We start from the raw sequence: 22,959 nt of genomic DNA, 5'->3' as shown, positions 1-22,959 counted from the left end.
TTGTCAGAGGACTGATCAGTGATGGTACGATGAACTTGAAGAATATCTCAGGTGCAAAGAATCCAGCAGACATGTTCACCAAGTTTGTGACGCTGGATAAGCTGAAGTTCTGTATGACTTCAGCTGGCCTTCAGGAATAAWGTTGAGAAGGCAGGTGGCAACTAGGGGAGCTCAAGCTCGGTTGGTGTTTACATACGTTCAGAGGAGTGCAGGTGAACGTGTTTCGAAGCCTCCAAGTGGGAGATTGTTGGAATGTAGGCTTCGGCCTACTAAGTTAGACAAAAGGGAGGAGGCATAAAGTAAGGAGCCGGCCCTAGCCCAAAAGGAGCCGGACCTAGTCTCTACCCTAGTTTCCTTGATTAGGAGATAACCCTAATTATGTTTGTCTATATATATTAATCTCATTGTACTTGTAAACATTGTAGCACCTAAATAAAGAAAAACCTAGTTGAAGATTCGAATATTTCACTACCTCTTCCTACTCCACTTTTAGGAAAACCGAAAAAGAAAATAACTAAAATCTCATAAAATTGATTGCCAACTAATTTAGTTTATAAGTTAAAAAATGGAGAAATTTAAAAGCCTGAACTTAGGAAGTTAATTACAAAGGCTAAAGGTTCAATGGATTGTTAGGACAAACGTTACACACGCAATACGCACAACCCTAATCGAATTTATTCTTTTGAGTTGCATAAAACTCATGATGGATATGCAATAGAAAGATATATAACTAAAACCTCTTCCTAGTTTCCCCCATTCTACTTTTATTTGTTTCTCTAATATTTTATCCAACAAAAATTTTATATAATTTAACAGAATAAAATCAAATTCTGAATTTTGCAGAAGAGGGATGAAATTGAAACAGATGTGAGATGACAGAAGAGAAAGGTTTTAAACCCATGCTCACTACTGCTATTGCTACTAGTACAACCACAACTAGTAAGTGGAGATACACTAGGTCCTATGTAATAACCCAAGTTTCACTCTTAGATTAAATAGTTAATGTTAAGAGAGTAAAGTTGAGGACTGAAGTGTAGATACTGGACTTAAGGACTACGTATCTCCTCATTTCTCATTTCATTTGGCTGAAATCTCTCTAGAGGGTGTGTCTGTGCGATTTTGGGGAAGAAAGAGGGAAAAGGAGCAAATTCTAGAGAGTGAAGATCATGGGAAGAGATTTGAAGCTCCATCTCAGGTAAATATCCTCCTTCCCTTACTATGTTCATCCCTTTAATGATTTGATATTTGGGGGATTTAAGATTCAATATAATGATTGAATGATATGGATTAGAGAAATCCATTTCTTCATTGAGAGCTAGGTATTGGGGTTGGTTTCTATGATTAATTTCATTCCATAATCATTTTCCATGGTTATTGGATGAGATTTAGCCATGAGCCCTAAAGATTTGTGGATGATCCATTAATTTAGAGTTTTAATTTGAATCTAATGCTGGATTTGGAGAGAGGCTCGTTTGAAAGTTCTCTATCATTTTAGTGTGATTCTAGTCCCTGATTATTGCTGCAATATCTAGTTTGGTTTTGGATTTGGGTGCTGGAAATCGAGCAGGATTGTGCAGGCATCAGAAAGCTGTGCAGGTAGCGCCACAACTTTGGCCGCAGGCCAAGTCGTGTAAGTTATTGTTTCACCAACTTCGTCTTCTATTTTAGGGGTGGTTTGGAGTGGTATGTTGAGTCACCATCTTAGGGAGTTTAATAGTGATGTATTGGGAGTATAATTGAGGCTTTAACTTCTCGTTTGGATGACTCAATCTCAGGTGTTCGGTTGGTGTGGTTATAGCCTAAGTGTGTACTTCAAGACTTTGGATTCCGGGTGAGTTCCTCTCGTTATCTTTGACAACCATATGCTTACCAATTAAGTTGACATCATTATTGATTTTACTCTCTCCGTGTGCTTTGAATATCTGGAAAATGGTTTATGGTTATGTGTGAATTTTAGTGTGAATGTGTATATTGATGTTTTTAACTACGGGAAGTGTGTACCCGATCAAAGCACATGAATTCGTTTCATGTAGCTTATATAAAGATCACGTGTGAGCCTGAACAAATTGTCACAAGTGTGTATGACTACAAGTGTGTTTTACCGTTGCAACAGGTATGGGTGTTTATGCTTTGGGGTGTGTACAATACTATTACCATTTTAAGTCTTATATTGAAATGTTTCATCTACTCATTTGTTAGAGGGAATTCACTAGACCTTTGGTCTAACCCTCGCTTTTATAAAACTGAAAAACCTTTTCAGGAAAGTACCATGTTGAAAGCTCTAGCAAGAGCAAGGGAAAGGTGTGAGCTAGTTGATTGAAGTGAGGGAGCATTCTTCTAGTTAGATGATCGTCTAGAGACCTATTTCTAATTTTGTAATAGATCTCAGCAGTATTACTTTATTTCCACTGCAACTCTTGATATCTTGCTGAGTGGTTATACTTGATAGTATTTGTTTTTGCCGGTTTGGAAAAAGGTTATGAAATGTTCATTTTGAGTTTTCGGTTGTTACATCCTATTCCCCACTATTAAATCAATAAAGGGTGAATCTTCATTTTGTTTCAAGATTTGACCTTTGTTTGATGAATTGGTTGACTTGCAAAATATTGTGAAGGGAGAAAAAGTAAAAGGTTTTCTATTGGTTGACACAACATACTTGTGATACGAATGCATAGGCATTTGCACCTTCTAGTTCTACTACACAGCGCATTAACTTAGGCAAAAATCTTAAGTGGTGGCAATGGAGGCAGAGGTGGCATAATGTACAAGTGGCAATGCACAAAGTACACATCATACACACTGCATGGTCAGTTGTACTTCATAAAAGTAAGTTTCTAGTTATGTTTTTGGGTTTGGTAAATCAAACCCTAGAACTTTAAGCTAGTTGACATTCTCGGTGGGAAGAGGATTATACCGTGAGAGAAGCAAGGTGGTCAACCTCTTTCAAATATACAACATGGATTCTGGCAATGCAATGCTTCATTTCTTACAACAAAAAGTAAATCAAAACGTAAAATGGTCTTTTTGGCTAGATTTGGCCAAAATGAAGCCGATTGCCAAGTTTGCCGACCTTAAATAACATTGGTGGCCTCAATAGGTACTATTCCTTGGTTTGTATATGCTAAAACCTATGAAAAAGATCTTATGCTCACTATGATAAATTCCATCTGTGTACAATATTGGAGCTCTCTACAACATGCTTCTGGCTATGATCGTCGATCTCGAGTTAAATAGGAAGTACTAGAAGATTCCACTTCTAGAAAGTGCCTATACCTAATGGAGTAGCAGCTCAAGCTGCTGTTCCCATTTCCTTGTCAACCCGACATGCAAAAGGCAAGTTATTAGAGCAAGTGTACTTGACTAATGTACAACTTCAAAGCTCTAAGCTCCACTCCCTTGACTAATTGTTAGACATAATACTCATGTGCATAATACAAGTTCAAAAAATAATCTTTGCATTCTATTTAACATTTTGTTTTAAATATTTGCATATATGTATATTATCTAATATATATGTACTAGGTTCGACCGCGTGTATTACACCGGGTATTTTAAATGAGAAAAACTTGGACATTAACTCTGAACATTAACTCTAAAACACAAGAATTTAGAGTTCTATTGTTAAGCTGGAAAATAACTCTGGACTTAACTCTGAATAAGAGGAATTCAGAGTTGTCTTTTAAGTCTAGAAAGTATCTACGAGTATAACTCTGAGTCACAAGAATTCTGACTTCTTATAACTCAGAAACGTAACTCTGAACTTTAACCTTCAACTCTGAAGAGGAGTTCAGAGTTGTATTCTAAGTCTGGGAATAAACTACATAACTAAGTTTGGAACAGAACAATTCAGAGTTATGTTGTAAGTCTGAGAAATAACCAATATCTGATGACTTCATGTTGGCGATTTGTATCACTAATGTCATTTAAGTGTAATGTGATTAAATTGTTGACCAATGTAATCATGATAAATATCGAACATGTAAGGAAGGTGCGGAGTGCACACTTGTTTGAGTTTATTTTGATTTTGGAGCGAAGCCCCTAAACAACGGAGGTCCTGGGGCAGCGCCCCTGGTGGCGGGGTCCAAGGGGCGGCACCCCCTGGCTGGGGTCGTGCTAAAAATGCTTTGTGAAAAATGCTTCAAAAATCCGAACGGTTTTGATGACCACTCCAGAGTTAAATTCAGACTTACAACTTTGAATTTTCCCAGAGTCATGTTGTAAGTCTGGAGGCCACTTCAGAGTTAAATTCAGTTAAACCACGAAAACAGGAAAATAAACATGTAGAGGGGCAGATGTCACTTAAATAGACCTATTTGAACCGTAAGTGAAAATTGGGTCTAGATACATGTTTAGGCGGGAATAATCAATAACCGTCGCACAGAAATATGACACGTGTCCCCAAAGTTACATATTTATTAGGTATATATATATATATATATTGTTGGAGATATGCCTATAGACATAACAAAATAGTGATATAGTTAAATGCATGGGCCTATTGGGTTGCATACAAAGTTTTATCAATGTAAAAGCAAGAAATAATATTTAAGGGTGTAATGGGTAATTAATTAAAAGTGTTAATTAATTACTAGAGGAACTAATTGGTTATTAGTCTAAACCTATTTGGGCTTAATTAAGATTGGGCCTTAATCTAATATGGTTAGGTTTTAGTTGGATTGGGCCTTATAAAAGGATGCTTATCCCTAAACCCTAAACCTAATTCACCTTTGAGCTCCTCCTCTCCTCTCCTCTAGAAAACAGTGCCCACACCCTCTCCTCAAGGGTGTGGCCGAAAACGACAAAGCACACACATATTATCAATATAAAATGTGGTGCTTTTTCGGATTGCACGAGAAGAAAAAGGTGATTTCTTGTTGTTTACGAACGATTGAAGCTTTGGAGTGTGAACACGATAGAGAGGATCTTGCTATTGGGTTCTTCACTTCCATCTAAAAGGTATTTCCAATCACCCTCTATGTTTGTTTTATTACTTGTATCGGATTGCAACCAGATCTCTAGAAGGTGTGATTTTTGATTTTGTTTGCTTCCGCTGTTAATGTTTTTGGTTATCCAAAACTATCACAACACATATATGTAATGTAAAGCTTGTGTGAACTAGTAAAATCATGATGTATATATAAACAAACAACACACCTTGTCGGCCAAATCTTGATAATATTGTTCAATGTCATTCTGTGGGTAAATTACCCTTGAACTGCCACATCAAATGTAGAAAAATAAATACTTACACCAAATTCCACATCTCAAAAGTTTGAAGAACACAAAGTGTTAAGTGTGTGGCTCATCCTTACCCAGGCAATGGAAGGACAACGTCAGTAACTGTATAATTCCCCGAAAGAATGTCTTCATCATTAATGACCTGTAAACAAGCAAACAAAGATAATCATAAACTGCAAGCTCATTCCATAAGTATCTAGCCAACAAATCGAGCACAGACTTGTAGCATGTAACTGTGAGTTCCAGATTCAAGTATGATAACACAATCTAGAGTAGGAATATCAAGATCATAATGTGGAATAAATCCGTCGAATGTTTTATTGAGAGAGAAACAGATACACCATTAAGAACACACAGTTAAGCTAATGATCTATCAAAGCGTTAAACTAACAAAGTCAAAGTGAACTATTTATACCAGGGAAGGGAAGGGAAAGTCACAGGTTGACTTCTCAAGGTATTTACAAAATAAGCCCTATAAAACTTGAATACAACAATTAAGCCCAACAATAATGTTTAAAAATCCCTCCTAGGGCCCTTCAGTAGCCGTTTAATTTACATTTTCAACATGTTTTGGTGATTGACCTTTTCAGGATGTGATAAAGACTAGTGATTACCCACAAGGGTGGTGCCTGATTGGTTTGAGCTTGGCTCCAAAGGTCAAAAGTACCTGGAGGTCCCAAGTTCAAATCCAAGGAGGGATAAAAATCCCCTTGTGGCCACGGAGGTTCAAATGCGGTGACTCCGGGCTATCTGCAAAGCAGGTGGTCGCCCTGGGATTAGTCGGCTCGCATAGCGGGTTGGATATCCAAGTTAATCAAAAAAAAGGACTAGTTATTGTTCACAATCAGAACAGAAGTAGAACCCACCACAAGACGAGATATGTGCTGGCTAGGGTTAGGAGAGAGAAGATAGGTGACAGCCATGGTTTTCAAAGAAGAAATGAGAGGGTGGCTAGGGTTTAGAGATGAAGACGTCTGCTGGTTTTGGACGGCAGCCACTGATTAGGGTTCGTATCAAGAGCTAACCTGCTCTAATACCCTAGTAAAAGGATTTCTGAAAAGAGATCTTTGACACTAGGCAAAGGAAGAATGAACAGATAACAACCATGGTTCAAGGGCCAGAATTGAGAAAACCGTACTTATAAGATATACATGAAAGACAAAATTAATCGTGTTATTCTTACAGGGCCGTAACATTCTAGTGATTGAAGTGAAATTTTGACAGTTCCATAATTTTCAGGGACTTTTTCCCCTAGTACGGACTACCATGTAGAATTTCCATACAAGATTACACTGTTTCTAATGTTATGTCACTTAAGCGAGTAAAAGAAAAGTTGCTCAAAATCATTAAACTGTCAAAATGTCTATTTCACCCAAACAGAGTTTCTGCATTTGGTATAAGATGAGATCTGATATGATGCACAAAAAAGATGACTATTAACTGAACAGTTGACAGTCATCTTGATGCTAAGATGTTAAAACTGGGCCCCTGGTCTAGACATAATATTCCCTGACCTTTACTGAGCTACTACTTCCTTCAGATGAAAGTGGGTCAGCCTCGTCTAAATGGTTATTCTCAGATGAATCATTGTGCCCAATGTCTTCATAGTCAGAATCATGGACTTGCTTAATTTCGTTAGAACTTTCCTCATTGCAATAGACCAAATCCCCTACCACCACTTTGTCAGTCCCTGAAATAAGTATAATTAAGGAATTAGTGGGTAACCAACTGCAACAGAAACAAAACCCTAATATACAAGATGTTTCATACCATATTTCTGTACTCTCATGCTGGCAGCATGGTTCCACAGATAGCTTTGGTAACTGTGCACATACCTGAAAGAAACAAGAATCAATTCTATATTGACAAGAACAAATTGCTTGAATACTTAACACACCATCTACCTTCTCTACATGGCATCATCATAGGCAGTGTTCCATGAACCATTTTGCAAATATGCCTAATAAATCAAATTCGCTAGTCTATTTTCTCTCATATATAGAAAAATTGAAGAAGGCTACAATGGATTAGCACCAGTTCTGGATGATAGTTGGTGGCATTTTTAACCCTTCAGAATATTTTTATAATTCAATATGAGTTTCCATAATTCAAACAAAATGTAGTTGATGGCATGTTTCTAACTCCGCCTATGAATTCTTGTATGGCATGACCCAGTGGAGGGGGTGTATCTAGACCATATGAGGTAAAATTTGCATCTAGTTATTCCTATCATGCACTGCAACCAAATGTAGTCACTATGGCCAAGCAATATCAACATGTTCTTAGAAGCAAGCAATGATTGAAAGGAAGCTGATCTGAAGGAGTTGGATGCCGCTGGAAAGTGTATACAGGTTATATCAGTTTATGCTATGAGTTTTTCTTTTTCAGTTGTGTGTGTGTATTATATATTATTTACTCTCTCCCACATCAGGACCGTAGTGCTTTACAACACTTTTGGGCCAATTACTGGATGAGACTACGTCATTTATCGATTAGTTAGAGAGCCTTTTTTGAAAGCGTGTATTGTTTCTTTTTTGAAAGCGTGTATTGTTTCTTTACTATCGATTAGTTAGAGAGCCTTGCGATGGTTGAAAGGCATTTTCAAACCAAACTGAAATCTGTCCAAACCGACTGGGGAGGTGAGTTTCGGAATCTCTCCCAATTCTTCTCTCCTCTCGGCATCACCCATCGCTCTCATGTCCCCATACAAGCGAACAAAATGGCTTTGTTAAACGACGACATCGACATGTTGTTGAAACCGGTCTTACTTTACTTGCTCAATCCCATGTTCCACAACGGTTTTGGCATTTTTCTTTTGACACTACAGTCTATCTTATTAATCGAATGTCATCCAGAACCAACTCAAAACACCTCACCATTTGAACATGTGTTCAAGCACAAACCCAATTTTACCTTTCTTCGGGTTTTTGGATGCCAATGCTACCCTCATCTCTGTCCATACAATAAACATAAAATTGACTTCCGCTCTACATCTTGTGTGTTCCTTGGTTACAACACCGCTCATCATGGCTATCGGTGTTAAGACCCACAGTCTGATCGTCTTTACGTGGCCCGTCATGTTCGATTTAATGAACAATCATTTCCTTTCCAAACATCTTCTCCAACCACTCCAAATCCTTACGTCTCCACCTATCCCAAATCTGACCTCCCACCCACCTATTCATCCTCCACAGGACCTAATGAACATTCTGCTCCACCAGAACCGACACCCTCCACAACACCTACAGTGCAAACTGTCCCACAAGAAACAACACCTACCACCACCCCTCCTAATGACCACCCTACGGCCCAACCACCCCTTATCCACACTTATCACCGTCGTTCCATAATCACTGAACCACCACCGCAGCCTACACTACCCCCCCTCCTCTACCACCGAACAACCCACCCGTACTCGACCACCCAACCTACGCCCTAATCCTAAACAAACCAAACCTTACAATGCCTCCTCATACCATACCCATCATCCTTCACCTGAYACCGAACCGACCACCTTTACTATTGCTAACAGGTACCCTCAGTGGCGTACTGCCATGGCTGACGAGTATTCGGCGCTGATGCAGAATAGTACTTGGACATTAGTACCACGCGTTCCAAATTCCAACGTAGTTGATTGCAAGTGGGCATACAAATTAAAAAGAGACTAAACAGGGGCAATAGAACGTTACAAGGCACGACTAGTAGCCAAAGGGTTTCGGCAGCAACCAGACATTGATTATCAGGAGACGTTCAGTCCCATGGTCAAATCAACCACCGTACGTGTTGTTCTATCTCTGGCCGCAACACAGAAATGGTCCTTAAGGCAACTTGATGTGAAAAATGCCTTCCTACATGGTGATCTCAACGAGACAGTTTATTTGCAACAGCCACAAGGGTTCGTTGACCCGGACAAACTCGATCATGTTTGCCTACTTCACAAATCCTTATATGAATTAAAGCAGGCCCCTAGAGCATGGTTTCATCGATTTTCTACGGTCCTTCATTCTCTTCGCTTTCAGGGCTCCAAAACGGACCCTTCCTTGTTTATTTACTCCCACAGGGGTACCATTTTGTACATGCTAGTCTATGTTGATGACATTCTTTTGACAGGAAACAACCCGGAGGCTATTGACAAAGTGGTACGTCTTAGCCAATCTTTTGTTGTTCAAGATATGGGTCGCTTGTCTTATTTTCACGGTATTGAAGTAACCAGTCAGGGTCATGATATGATTCTATCACAATGAAAATACATCCTTGAACTCTTGCAACGCGCAGGCGTGTCTAATGCTAAACCGACTTCATCTCTTATGACCACTAATGCTAATCTTGCTCTTGGTGATAGCGTTATGTTTGTTGATCCGGATACCGCCAAATTGTGGGTGCCCTTCAGTATGTGATATTGTCTCGTCCGGATATTACTTTCGCGGTCAACAAAGTCTGCCAATTTATGCAGTCCCCACTGAAAATCATTGGACGGCAGTCAAATGAATTCTTCGTTAATTGCAGGGCACTGCTGACTATGGTTTACGAATCATGCATGATTCAGGCACAATCATTCATGCCTACACCGATTCTGCTTACAACTCCCTGACTGGCTTCTCCGATGCTGACTGGGCTGGTTGCCCTGACGACCATCGATCCACTGGGGGATATGCTATCTATCTTGGTTCAAACCTAGTATCATGGTCTGCACGAAAACAAAGGAMTGTCTCTCGGTCATCAACAGAGTCTGAATACAAGGCTCTAGCCGATACTGTTGCTAAGCTCACATGGCTCCAAACACTACTGCGCGAACTCCAGGTTCTGTGAAGTCGGTTCCTACCTTATGGTGTGATAATCTTGGTGCTACGCTTGGTTTTAAAAAGCGCAATGCGGTCCAATGCGTTAAGGGTCCCGGAAGCCGATGCGTGATGTGTGATGCGCCCGGTATTCAAAAAATATTTATAAATTAATTCTACATATCAATTTCTACCTTAAAAATACTTACCTATCAAAATAATTCATTTATAACATAAAGTAGTTAAAAAAGTGGCATTAGAATCTTAAAAGTTCGTGAATCGGAATAACAAAAGTACAGAACACACAAACTACTACCATGAAGAACACAATTACACAAGTAAATGTCTAATAGTCCCAATACCTAAACTAAATGACCAACCAAGTGACCAACTAATACTCCCCAACAGTCTCACGTTCTCTCACAGTGCTACTTCTACTTCTTCGTTGTCGGCTTCTTCTATTAGGTCGCTAACAGTCTCACGTTCTATTTTACTTAACTAAGAAGCCCAACTAAAAACTGAAAAAGGGAGCCCAAAAACGCAACATACATGATGCGCTGATGCATAAGTGATGCACGCATCGTGTGATGCGTAGGTGATGCGATCGCATCATGGAATCGCAACGCATCAGACCCTTTGATGCGTTTTCTTCAGCGCATCGCGCATCACAACGCATAATGCGCGCATTTTTAAACCAAGGTGCTACGTATCTTTCAGCTAATCCTGTCTTTCATGCCCGTACCAAGCATGTAGAAGTTGACTTTCACTTTGTTCGAGAAATGGTTGCGCAACGGAAGCTTTCAGTTCAGTTTATATCTACACATGATCAGATTGCAGACGTGTTCACCAAGCCGCTACCTTCACAACGGTTTCTCCTATTACGGTCCAAGCTACAGGTCGCTCCCCGGCCTTAGCTTGCAGGGGAATATTAGACAATTAAGTGTGATATATATATATATATATATATATATATATAACTATATTAGAGGATCTAGAGTGTAAATGTATCTCTTATATATATCCCTGATTGTAATCGATATACAATACACACAATTACCAAGTTTATCTCACCTAGATGTGTGATTTAGAGCTTGAAAATATATCCTTGTGGATAGCTATGTCCGAAGGTTGTACATGCATCAACACATATGCCCATATGCCCTACTTCCTTTAAAAGATCCAAGCAAATTTTGCATAAAAGATGCAAGTATAAAGAAAAAAAATTAATACCACATAACTACAAAATAGAACGGTTTTCAGCACCTAAAAGAGCATACTTATATGCTATCTAGTAATTTCGATGGTGGTAACAAAAATAGTACTTACATCATTCTAAGGGTCCTAGGTACAGCTTTCAGAGCTTGCAAGTAGTTCCCTGGACACTTTTTCAAACACTGCAACTGATACCAAAGTTAAAACAGAAGTTAATACAAATGCATGAAATGATAGTTGCCAAGCTATACAAACAGTCTGATTAAAACGACAGGAAGAAAGAAATAAAAATCCATAAAGAAAAATGAAAAAGGAAAAGAACTCAATTACAAGTCTTGGTTCTCTTTCCATTACAGCATTTCTTCTATGAAAAGATGAAAATTGGTTACCAATGAGTTACATGATGAATATTATTTGAATTAATTTTGAAGAAAGTTTATTAAGTATAAAGTATAAAAAGATAATTTTATATTGGCCTATTCTGCTTATTCGATTTAATCAAATACCCGTAAAAAAATAATTGAACCAAACCAAGTATAGTTAACGAAATTGTTTAACCTGAAAACCCAATAACCAAAATTTTGTGGTTTATTAGGATAACAATTGGCCGATCCTCCGTAGATATTGTTTTCTTTTCCAATCCTAAAATTTGAGATGAAGTTCGAAAAGCATATCTTCTAAAAGGGTTTTGCCAACCTCGAAATCATGAAGTTTCACTCTTTCATGTATTTTTTTTACAATCCTTTCATCAATATAATATCTTTGCATATATGCATAATATTTACATAATTAAATTAGGCTCACCCTCACTTGACTTTCTGGCTCCGTCCCTGATAGCAGGCCATTACAGCTTGTCTGTAGTCATATTGATATTCCATACATGTCCTTCTAATCTTGATAATACTTAATAGAAGGGTGTTAATATTAATTTTGACATTTATAGTGTTGTGGTCATGCTTTAAGTCATGCAGCATATATGCTTGATCTGTAGCAATAACATGGGAATCAACAAATCGTAGTTGTCATGAGTATTTGGTAGTGTCATTACGTAGAATACCCTAAGGCTGAAATTGATTTTTTTAGTCCGAGAATGCCTCATAATTCTACATAATATTTTCAAGGAAAGTATATGAACTTCATTGTTTAGAAAATACTTATTGGTAATTAATGTATGAAAGGGAATCAACAAGAAATATATGAATGAAAAGGTTTGCAACTTACTATGGCCCTTTCAGCTACAAGATAACGAGGTAATTGTCTCAAGGTCTCGTCAATATCTTCACTTTCCTTGTAATAATCCCGAATCCTCCTTATGTCATCCTTTTGTGTCCAAAAACTTATATTAAGGAAAACAAATAATCATGAGGTTTCTTTCTCAATATCATTGCTATAAATTGACAATGCATATTGCAAGCACAATTGTCAGAAATCAAAGGATATCACCATCCCTTGGATCAAGAATAACGCTGACTGCGGCTTTCCATTCTCCTCGAAGTAGTTTAGAACCAATAAGGTGAGTAGGCACAGAACCAGTGCCAAATCGCTGTTTCATAATCCATAGAATCAATCATCTTTTTTCTAAACCAGATACAATAAATGGATTTGCATAACAAGTTAAAAAGGGCAAACCCACATGACTCGCTAATTGAAATATTCACTAACTGGCCAAGATGGTAAAACTAGGAAAACCATGTCTTCATAATTAAAAGCTCTATGGCATGGTGATTCAACTCCACCTATTCTCAACTTAGTAATTTTGTCAAACTGTTTTTACAAATCAAGTGATTCTACTCAATTCAAAATCGATGAAATATCTGACATGGCAAACAAAGATGTTGTAAGTAAAAAAAATAACTAGAGTTAGGTCGTTAAACAATATTATCATTACACATATACATATGTATACATAGACACACAGGTTGTATATGTAAACACAGAGACCATAAGTGTATATGTACAGAAATTACTCCCTCCCACAACTGCATTGTGGTTGATACGTACACGTATAAAGTAGTGACGCTACTTCCTTCTGTTTACTATTTCATGGTTTAATCAATCACTATGCTTGGCATCCTCATGGACTCTTGGAAAAATCAGATATATCCCTCATTTTCACTGAATAAAACACCAATTTGGCCAAGATTCCGCCATCTTAAACCGAGCTGTAGATTTTCTAATTTCTTAGAATAGTTGTTACAGTGCGATTCAACTGAGTAATTGGCAAAGGGAAACTTGGTATTATGTTAATTTTCAGTGATCATTGCATTGCAACACGGTGAAGTGAGGAAGACAACAAATAACTGAAGCAGGTGCAAGCAGGTGCAGTAGGAAAAGTTTTGGGTATTCTTTTTTTCGATATGCTTATAGCCCTTCAAGTTACACTTTAACAATTGGCCTCTATTCTTTGACAAGTCGGCATTTACATCAAATTTTGGAGAAACCTTGACGTTGACATAGTGAGTGGTAAAATATAGTTTTGCACAATTGCTCAATCGTAAAAATTTCAAGTTCAGTCACCAAACTGGTACAACAACAAAGCTCAAATACCAAAAGTTGAGTTTTCCCGCAATGAGTTTCTTTGTTTAAGGATTTCTGGTTGTCATGAGACTTGTGGACCTTGCATATATGCTAAAGCGCACAAATATATAGCACATTTCCAATGGCAACAGTCCAATGATGTTCCAATGCTTCCCTAAAGATTTGAGTTCATTTATTGTGATAAATGTAGCAACAACTTACCATAGTTCATACAAGTAGGCCTTCTAGAGGAATTCAAGAAAATTCAAAGGAAAAGTAATTAACTGTAGAGTTGAGGATATACTGTAGAGCTGAGGCTATATCCATCGCATCGTACAGAGAATAAAAGAATGTTACAGGAAAGGGTGCTCTGGTGTTGAGCGCAATGGTACCTGCATGCCAAAATAGTTTATGAAGCCATGCTTTCCTAAAGCATCTGCAGCTGCTTTTACAGTATCCTCCGAATCTGCAACCACCCCCCTACAGAAACGTATACACATATGCAGAATAAGGGATAAGATAATGAAAGTAAGAAACAAAGAGTATGTCGCATTTTACGCACCAACAAACAACCACAATTCCATATGGTGTATTGCCTTCCAAAATAAAATAAAAAAGTGAATTTAACTATCATAAATGAATCTTATGCAGTCACGCTCAAACCTCAATGTGATTGTGAATCGGTTTCCATGGAGCTGACCAAGAAGAAGCCCTTCATTAACATAACTACATACAACATAGTGACAACATCCAGCATCCATGTGTTACCGTAAAGATTGATCATAGATGCTAAGAGTTTTTAAACTTAGTGCACTTACCAAAAGTCACCGATTTTAATTCCAATCAATCTTTTATTTAGACTAGCCACTTTATTTGCACGCTGTTTGAATACAGTGACCTGCAACGTTAAGTATGCCAAAATTGTACGACATCATTGAGAGAGGAAGAGTAATATGTTCCAATATTTTTACCAAAGATACACCTATATCCTATAAAATCTCAAACATAGATCCTTAAGACACATACCACTGATGTACGACACACTACAGTTTACGACTAACAGTATCACAAGTGCACAGACAAAAAGGGCAGTAGAAAAAACAGCTAAGGAATAACTAAATGTGCCTAATAATAAGCTAAAGTGATAATGCCTCCATAGCAAAGGATTTGAAAATTCAAGTGTATCCTTTTTACTTGGGAGTAAATCATCACTATAATGTGGTACTGGATTGGATTAGAAGCAAGTCATAATTCCCATCTATGAGATTATTGCCATCTGCCAAAAAAAAACATCTCTCGAATTCCACTCTGTTAGCATGCTTTGTGCCAGTTGCCAACAGTCAGGAACATTTTATATTCTACAAGCTTAATTAATGTGTATTGAAAGAATATACGAAAGACCATCATGCCACCTACAGGTGTTATTCATTGACAGCAAAAAAGGCTGCACCGGTGATGTTAACATGCCATTTTGCCCATAATCTAAAAAATGCTGAAGTCAGATTACCTATATTTGTTGGACCAGTGAACCATATTCCTGTTTCTGAGATGACTAATGTCTGCAAAAACCATCTACATAAACCACTCTACTGGTTGTCAAAGTTTACTAACATCGTATGCTAGTGCCAACATAAGCATGGTATTGGATCAGCAATGAGCAATACTTCCATTGGTCTATAAGCATAACTAATGTTTGTGAAGAACATATAAGGTAAGCCATAGTGGTCTTGCCAAAGATGTTCTCTCGTTGACAGTTGTGAACATTTGGCTTAGGAAAGAACATAGAATTACTGAAGTAAGGCCCCTCAATATATCAGTGTTAAGTAAAGTAGACAGGCTTGTGGAGTCGACAAAGACATTGCCAGTGGCAGTTCCGACAACGTAGTTGCACTTATACACCAAATGGCAGTCAACCTCTATACTAGGTATCGCGGTGAAAGATTCATTATTTTTTATTTGAATGATTAATATATTTTCACAATGTAATATGAAAAGCTTTAGAGGACGCACGTCACTCACAATAGACATGCCAAGACACATTATTTATGACTTTGCACTAGAGTAAGAAGAGAGTTGTCAATGCTTGTTTCTTCTTCTCAAGTGTACATTGACACCATCACACCAACAATGTAGAGTAGCCTATGCTCTATAATAGACCTACTTGTACTCTAATACTTGTTAAAAATGACATTTATTAAGAATACTCATGTAGCGTCTTCAGGAACAAGTTTATGGCACCCTGTACCCCAAGTATTTTCTTCCAAAATGCATTCAACTCCCACATGGGATTTATATTGGCATGGATGCTGAAGTGTTGCTGGAAGATTCTTAAAATATAGTATCTCTATACGGCAATCTTCCCCATGTTGCATGTAGGTCAGATGATCATCTTCTGAAAAACCAAGTATTGATGAGATAAAATGTCAATGCTTCCTTGGTAAGTAACGCCTCTCCTTGAAGAATAGACAAAGTGATAGATAATTACCATGACTGAGAATTCTTCTTTCTAGTTGGCAAGTAGCAGGTAGCTTCATGCATGATTAGCTCGAGAAGAAGTGTAACATAGGCAATATAATGTTGGATGGGATGTTTAGTTAGAATGATGAGTGTCCTTGCGCATGGAAATAGGTGGAACAAGAAAATCGCCAACAAAATGTGGTTAAGGAGTAGAGTAAGGAACAAGAAGGAAGCACCAATGCTTGAGCAAAGTTGTTAAATGCTCAAGGCGCACTTAGACGCAACCTGGGGCTTAGAAGCGAGGTGTCGGCCTCAGGAATGCAATGTGCATCTTATCAATATAGATATATATACACACACACAGAGTTACACACAACTCAAATATGCAGCCACAAGCCTCCAATGCAGAAACAAACAGTACTTCGTAGAGGTGGAAGAGAGAAAAGTTTAAAGCGTGAGCCGTGAAGGATTAGTTGTAAGGTATAGGTATTCATAGAGGAGGCTTGAAGTTCTAAGGATTTGGTATTTAATATTAGGGTTTGACGTATGTCATATATTTAAAACTCTTTTTCTAAGAAGCCAGCAGATGAGAAGATAAGAAAGCTTGTTTAATATTAGGATTTGACTAGGTATTTAGTAACTCTTTATTGAGGTGTGCCTAGGCCCACAAGTCGCCTCAGCCAAGAGCTCAAGACGCAGTGCCTTAGTGAGCCTTGTGAATACGCTGAGCCTCGACTTTAAAAAGGCCCAAGACCTTGAGCCTCAGAGCTTAGGCGCGCCTCAGGCGCACTTTTAACAACTATATGCTTGAGTGCTTCAGCTAAGGATGTCGTATCCACAATGGGTGTGAATTGAGTGCAGGTGGTTGAGTTGGGAAGGCCATGCACAGGTGGGTACACATTTATTGTAATCAACAAATCACTTGGAGAAAATGGTGTCACGCCTGTGAAGCTAGGATGTAGCGCAACTGGTTTATATGGAGGCTTTGGCTCTCTTTTTTATCATTTAAACTATTGTTTGAAGGCTCAAACATCTCCATATCCAGAAAGGAAAAGACTTCAAATTCTTGGACATCCTATATCTATGGTAATATAAACATAAATATTTATGCTCCTACTATCTAAGCAATAGAATGCTCTGCTTTCTACTTCTCTCCAACATACTCATCTTTATTTTCTTATTCTTATGTACTTATCTCATCAGCTTCTCTTTTTGCATGCCTCCTTTCTTTGTTGTTTCTTTTTTAGCTTTTCTCAATATTTAGAAGCCTAAAGCTTATGTGTTTGTAGGCTGAACCTAATAGAGTTTGATCAACAAGTACTTTAAGGATTATGTAGTTATTGGTTTAATTACTTTGATAATTTTTATTTATTAGAAATGTTTTTCATCTAAAGATATTTGTGTAAACAAATGTGACTCACACTTACCCAAATCAGGCAAATCTTTTAGTCTGTTCCACGATGTTTTACACACACCTCATACCAAAGAAATGTTTTGACCCATGCACCCATTGGCCAATACAGATGCAGTGATGCACCTGTTCTCATGCTTCCTTAAGTACCAGGTTAGGTAGCATAGGCTAAGTAAGGAACTATCATAGGTGAAAGGAATAGAGGACTCACCAAAGTCATGACCATGTGGTATCAAGAATAAGAGTTGCAGAATATGTATATTGTCAAGTGTGTACACCTGTGATAAGAAGTGAAGATATAGCTAAAGGGATATCCTGGTACATATCTGAAAGGACTTTCATGCTAATCCATAACAAAGACATCAAGCGCTACACTGAAAGACACAATGATACTACTAACATTAAAAGAAAAATAAAAATTGTTACTCACTTAAATGGACATCAACTGAAGTGAACACGCCTTAAGAACACAATGATCATACAACAAACAATGTAGTGAAAGCAGAGTGCTACCTCGGTACTATTGCATGCTTTATCTTGTATAATTATTTCTGAAAGAATTTATGAGATGTACAGATACTTTGGTGATCTGTTATTGTCATGGTGACGGTGTTTTTTTTTACTTTTAGAGGAATGCAGGGATCAACTCATTCCTTTTCTCTTGGATGAAGTTGTTTGGATGTCTTCCTTTTGGATCCTGGTAACAGTAACTTCACTTTTCTGGGAATTGCAGGATGAATTTGCAGATTGCTGTTCGGTCTTCCGTTTCTTCGTTCAAGGAAAACATATCCTCATTATGAGTAACCTTATCCTTCTTGACCTACTACACCTTAATCTAGAGGCCCAACTAGAGAAAACAATCACATTAATCCCATGAAAGATGAAGAAAATAGGTTCAGTAGGAGATAAACTAGGAGAACTTCATTGGGTCTACAATGCACAATGTAGAAACTGCTTTGTTTACAGCAATGTTAAATTGGTGATAAAGAAATTGTTGGAAGCGCAAGATAAAATTCAAAAATTAACAAGTCAAAAATAGTTAAGATATTATTGTTGGAGGTTGAACTACAAGTCTGGCTAAGGACAACAATTAATAAATGAATACATATAACCAGCCAGGGTATATGGCACCATGGATTAGCTAAGTTAACTTGAATTATCATACACACAATGTATATAATGTGGGATGTAAGACGCATCTGATCATTCTAGTTTCATATAATGCTAATAAATATTTTCATTACTTCTATGAAAGAAGTATAAGCTATCAATTGTTTTTGCATATTCGAATCCTTAAAGAGCTCTATGAGATCATATCATAAGATCTGAACAAAAAGAAAAAAGGGAAAATATTGTATCACAATTTATGTCATCATTAAGGTCTGTAAATAGCAAAAGTAAATTAAAACTATAAACTAGTGAATTTGAAGCTCAAGATGCATAGAAATATATTGAGTTAAGATAAACAGCTCAACAAGACCTAATGTGAAAGTTAATTACTGACCAATAATTCATCACTCACTCATAATTGGCTTGCATGTTTGTGTATGCATGTACGTATATTAACATAGATTATGCGACAAGTACCCAGCAGAAAATATAGTTACCCTTTGAGTTGTTACTGCACGTTTATCTTTCGTACCAGAAAATCCAAATGACCTTGGCTGTAAAAGAAAATATTAATAGCTGCAAGTGTTCACTACAACAGATGGATCCTATAGAAACCTAAAAAAGAGAAAATAAGTACTCCCTCTGTCCCAGAAAAATTGTGAAAATTGCAACTTGTCACTTGGCACAAAGTTTAGAAATTGTTTGACAACCTTCGGTAAAAATCAAATAGAGGAACTTTAAATAATGTTTATGATGGGCAAACAACCATTTTAACATGAAAAGTTGAAATTTTACAATTTTCATGGGACATCCTAAAAGAGGCAAGTGTTGCAACTTATATGGGATGAAAGGACTAATATATGGTGATGGTAGATAAAAACCCCCAAGAAGCTGATTGTTTAAAAAGGTATATGGAAAAACTATTGTTTTCCTCCAATTCCATTGGATTACCCTAAAATGGTGTATGAGCATTATGTTAACAATAACCACCTGAATGCCAAGCATCTTTCCAATCACCCCTAATGCCTCTTGTGTATCCTTGTTTTCCTTGCAAAGATGGAACCTGAATATGAATATTGGAAAACATTTACAAATGTTAAAGAGATAAATGAGACCCGGTTGATGCTTATTTTATTTAAAATAAAGAAAGCTTCATGCAGAAATCAGATTCATTTCAAATATCAACTTGCTACGAGCCCAATAGGTGTCAAATAATTATACATATTTAACAGATAGCAGATATTACATGAATGGAGGTGTGTGCAGAATGGAGGGTTTGCTGAACAACATTTTTAAACTCTTTTTTCTAAGCACAGTTTAAAGATGGACATCATTTTCCCATTACCTAAGGAACTTTCCAAGATGCTCGGGCCAATGATCTGAACCTCGACTGTCATAAGGGGTCTCGCCTCTGCCTTTCCGCTTCTTAGAACCTTGGCCTCTGCCATTATCCTCTCCTGAATTCAGTCTTACGCGGATGCATTTTGACGAGGGATCAGGTCCATCTACTGTGTCGGTAACCAAGAACTTGAGTCTTTCTTTGAAAAAGTTATGTACTGCCTGGAGGGTGGAAATAGTTAACAAAATACACTTGCTATTAAATGATAAATATGCAGATACACATCAGGCACATTTATAGTTCCTCGAAGGAAAGATTGAGAAAAGAAATTTCTACCGTGCGGTGGACTTTATCAGAACTTGGAGAAAGAACAATGGATGTAGCTCCATCTTCAACATCTGAATTAATTTTATCTATAAATTCCTTCAGAGAGTTGGCATCAGAGTCACCAACTAGATCTCTAAACAATTCGATTTCAGCACCCTGATCACCTTTCAGTTGATCTGGCATCTTCGTTTTATGTTCCTCTGTTGGCTGATTCATTAAAAACATTCATTATCAAAACACAATGCAAATGAGAATACAAATAACGGTATGTTAGATGATAAAAGACACTAAAAGACCTCTGCTGGCGCATCTAAGGAGGTCAAATGAACAACATTTCCATCCAAATCTACTTCATTGACTACAAAGTCACAATACCTGTAGACATGAAAGATATCAAAAGCATAAAATTCCGTTTAGTTACCAAATAGAAGTTCTAAAAATTATATCAAGAACAAATTCTACAGCCTGAATAAGCAGCTGAACAAAATTTTAAGCAGTTCAGATAATCCAGTTGAATTAGTAAAACACATGAGCACAAGCACTAANAATTCTACAGCCTGAATAAGCAGCTGAACAAAATTTTAAGCAGTTCAGATAATCCAGTTGAATTAGTAAAACACATGAGCACAAGCACTAATGATTCTTTACAAATTTAAGAGTGTTGTAGCCAACAGGCTTGCTCAAGTGGTAAAAAAATGCTAATCTCAATTCACACACTTAGAAAGGGTGCAACAATGGGCCGAAAGTAGAAGTTCCAACCCCTGATTGTTCCCATGTGTTTCGAGAAAAACATAGAGTAATGCAGCATACCCTCCTTTCCCCACGTCCGGAATCGACTTTTGAAAGTCGAATAAAACTATTTCCAATGTCAAAATTGATACGAAAGGAACGTTATGGTTGAAGAAAAAAATGTCACAACCACATTAAACCACAAAAAAAACCGTTAACACTAGAGCACTTTGAAGTTACAAAACTAAAAATGTCTGGTTCAATTTTGGTTTCTAAAGAACCAGGTTTTGACCTACAAAATCAAAGTGCATACTCTTCATTTAAATTGAGGGAGTATCTGTCGTAAACACTAATGTAATTATCACAATATAAAATTATCATCAACCTTACGGCTTTAAACTACCCTTTAACCTTAGAGATCAAAGCGTAAAAGAAATCACCATCTTCTGCGTTTTAGATTACACAATAAAGAGAAAGACCTCCAGACGATGGAAAGTTATACGAACTCAAATGCTGCATGAAATGAAAGAGAAAGATGAGACCTTTGCTTGAGAATGCCTCGAAAACCAGGGAGAGGGGATATGTAGAAGGAGATCCCGACGTCGGATTCTTCGAGGGGGGAATTCATGGCTGCTGATTGTGATTGATTGAAGCAGTAGGGTTTTAGAAGCAATGGTTGTTGGAAGGAGGAGGGTTTTAGTTGCCGCTGACAAAGAGTGGGGAAGGCAGCATAGAGAGTAAGCAATCCCATGTTTCTATGGAACATGCTACTACAACCCCAAATTGGTAAGAGGGCTTTCCATTTTTTATTATAATTTACAAGATAATTTTTTAAAGAGGTTTTTTTGGGATAGTTTATTTGAAATAATTTATGTTTTTTATAAAAACATTTATTAATTTATTATAAGTTATAAGGGTTTAACTTTTTCAAAAACTTCTTATTATCTGTTTGACACCGGTATAAGTTGTTTATCCAAACATTCAAAAATGTTTATTACCGGTATCACACAGGAATAAGCCAATAAATTATTTTTATAAGCAATCTCAAACACCCGGTAAGTAGTGTTATACTCATTTCCTTGGCATACAACATGACTTTAAATAAATTCTAAACGTTTCTCAAACAGAAATAAAGGCAAACCATATAATAGAGTTAATTATTTACGGAGTCTGGACTGGGCCTAACTTGTTTTTTTGTCCAACGGATATATTGTAAATCCAAACCCCTTTTTTTGGACTTGACAACTTGTCATTGCCCCGTCCCTTAAAGGGGTTGGGGTTGCCCATGGGCTAGCTTGCCTACAAAGTGTAACTCTTATAAACTTGATCACTAGCAATTAATTCACAAATTTGTAACCAAAAAGTAAAGGAAAAACACTGTTGCAATTAAAATTTTAAGCAACTAAAAAGTGACACATGGATCTCAACAAATAGAGAAAGAAATGAAAAACAAAATTCAAACTTCCATAAAATCAATAATGCATTCCTATTTTTTATGTATAACATTAATATTCACATTAAGAGGTAAACAAACAACCCTTAGACTTTTGAGTTCTCAACAATAACCAAAAAGTCACATTATATAACTTTAATAATTTAATTTTAAAATATAGTAGTATAATTTTAGTTAATGGAAAAAAATATTAATTGTATAATTTTAGTTAATGGAAAAAAATATTAATTATAAAATATAAACAGACTGGACGGGTCTATCTATATATATTTTTATATTGACCATGTTCGTCCGTTAATTTTAACGAATAAACTCGAGTTCGTCCATTTTCTCGATAATGATTGTCCAAGCCCGTATTTCTAGTGGGCCGAATGGACTGGGTCTAATG

The 22,959-nt window shown here is 37.1% G+C and overlaps 1 protein-coding gene across 5 annotated transcripts in view; it reads right to left on the bottom strand.

Moving 5' to 3' along the window:
* Nucleotides 1-21,861, bottom strand: part of LOC112502479 (multisubstrate pseudouridine synthase 7) — a 40,110-nt gene extending 18,249 nt beyond the window's left edge. For 2 of the 5 annotated variants that reach the window (XM_025106391.1, XM_025106395.1), the window contains exons 1-16: nt 21,661-21,861; nt 20,686-20,764; nt 20,399-20,596; nt 20,069-20,283; nt 19,714-19,786; nt 19,221-19,277; nt 14,564-14,643; nt 14,409-14,471; nt 14,138-14,225; nt 12,669-12,771; nt 12,450-12,553; nt 11,343-11,416; nt 7,009-7,073; nt 6,753-6,928; nt 5,313-5,380; nt 5,155-5,215 (exon numbers count right to left, since the gene is read on the bottom strand). In XM_025106391.1, coding sequence (XP_024962159.1) covers nt 5,155-5,215; nt 5,313-5,380; nt 6,753-6,928; nt 7,009-7,073; nt 11,343-11,416; nt 12,450-12,553; nt 12,669-12,771; nt 14,138-14,225; nt 14,409-14,471; nt 14,564-14,643; nt 19,221-19,277; nt 19,714-19,786; nt 20,069-20,283; nt 20,399-20,596; nt 20,686-20,764; nt 21,661-21,746 — 1,590 coding nt within the window. In that variant the 5' untranslated portion in view covers nt 21,747-21,861. The remainder of the gene's footprint in view (nt 1-5,154; nt 5,216-5,312; nt 5,381-6,752; nt 6,929-7,008; nt 7,074-11,342; nt 11,417-12,449; nt 12,554-12,668; nt 12,772-14,137; nt 14,226-14,408; nt 14,472-14,563; nt 14,644-19,220; nt 19,278-19,713; nt 19,787-20,068; nt 20,284-20,398; nt 20,597-20,685; nt 20,765-21,660) is intronic. The other 3 variants (XM_025106393.1, XM_025106394.1, XM_025106392.1) reach the window with 3 other exon arrangements.
* Between the last annotated feature and the right edge of the window lie 1,098 nt (nt 21,862-22,959).

This window comes from Cynara cardunculus, unplaced genomic scaffold (genome assembly GCF_001531365.2).
Source record: "Cynara cardunculus var. scolymus isolate 2C unplaced genomic scaffold, CcrdV1 Un_Scaffold_1492, whole genome shotgun sequence".
Lineage (NCBI taxonomy): Eukaryota > Viridiplantae > Streptophyta > Magnoliopsida > Asterales > Asteraceae > Cynara > Cynara cardunculus.
Note: the sequence above shows the minus strand (reverse complement) of the source record. Positions and strands in the feature narration are given on the sequence as shown.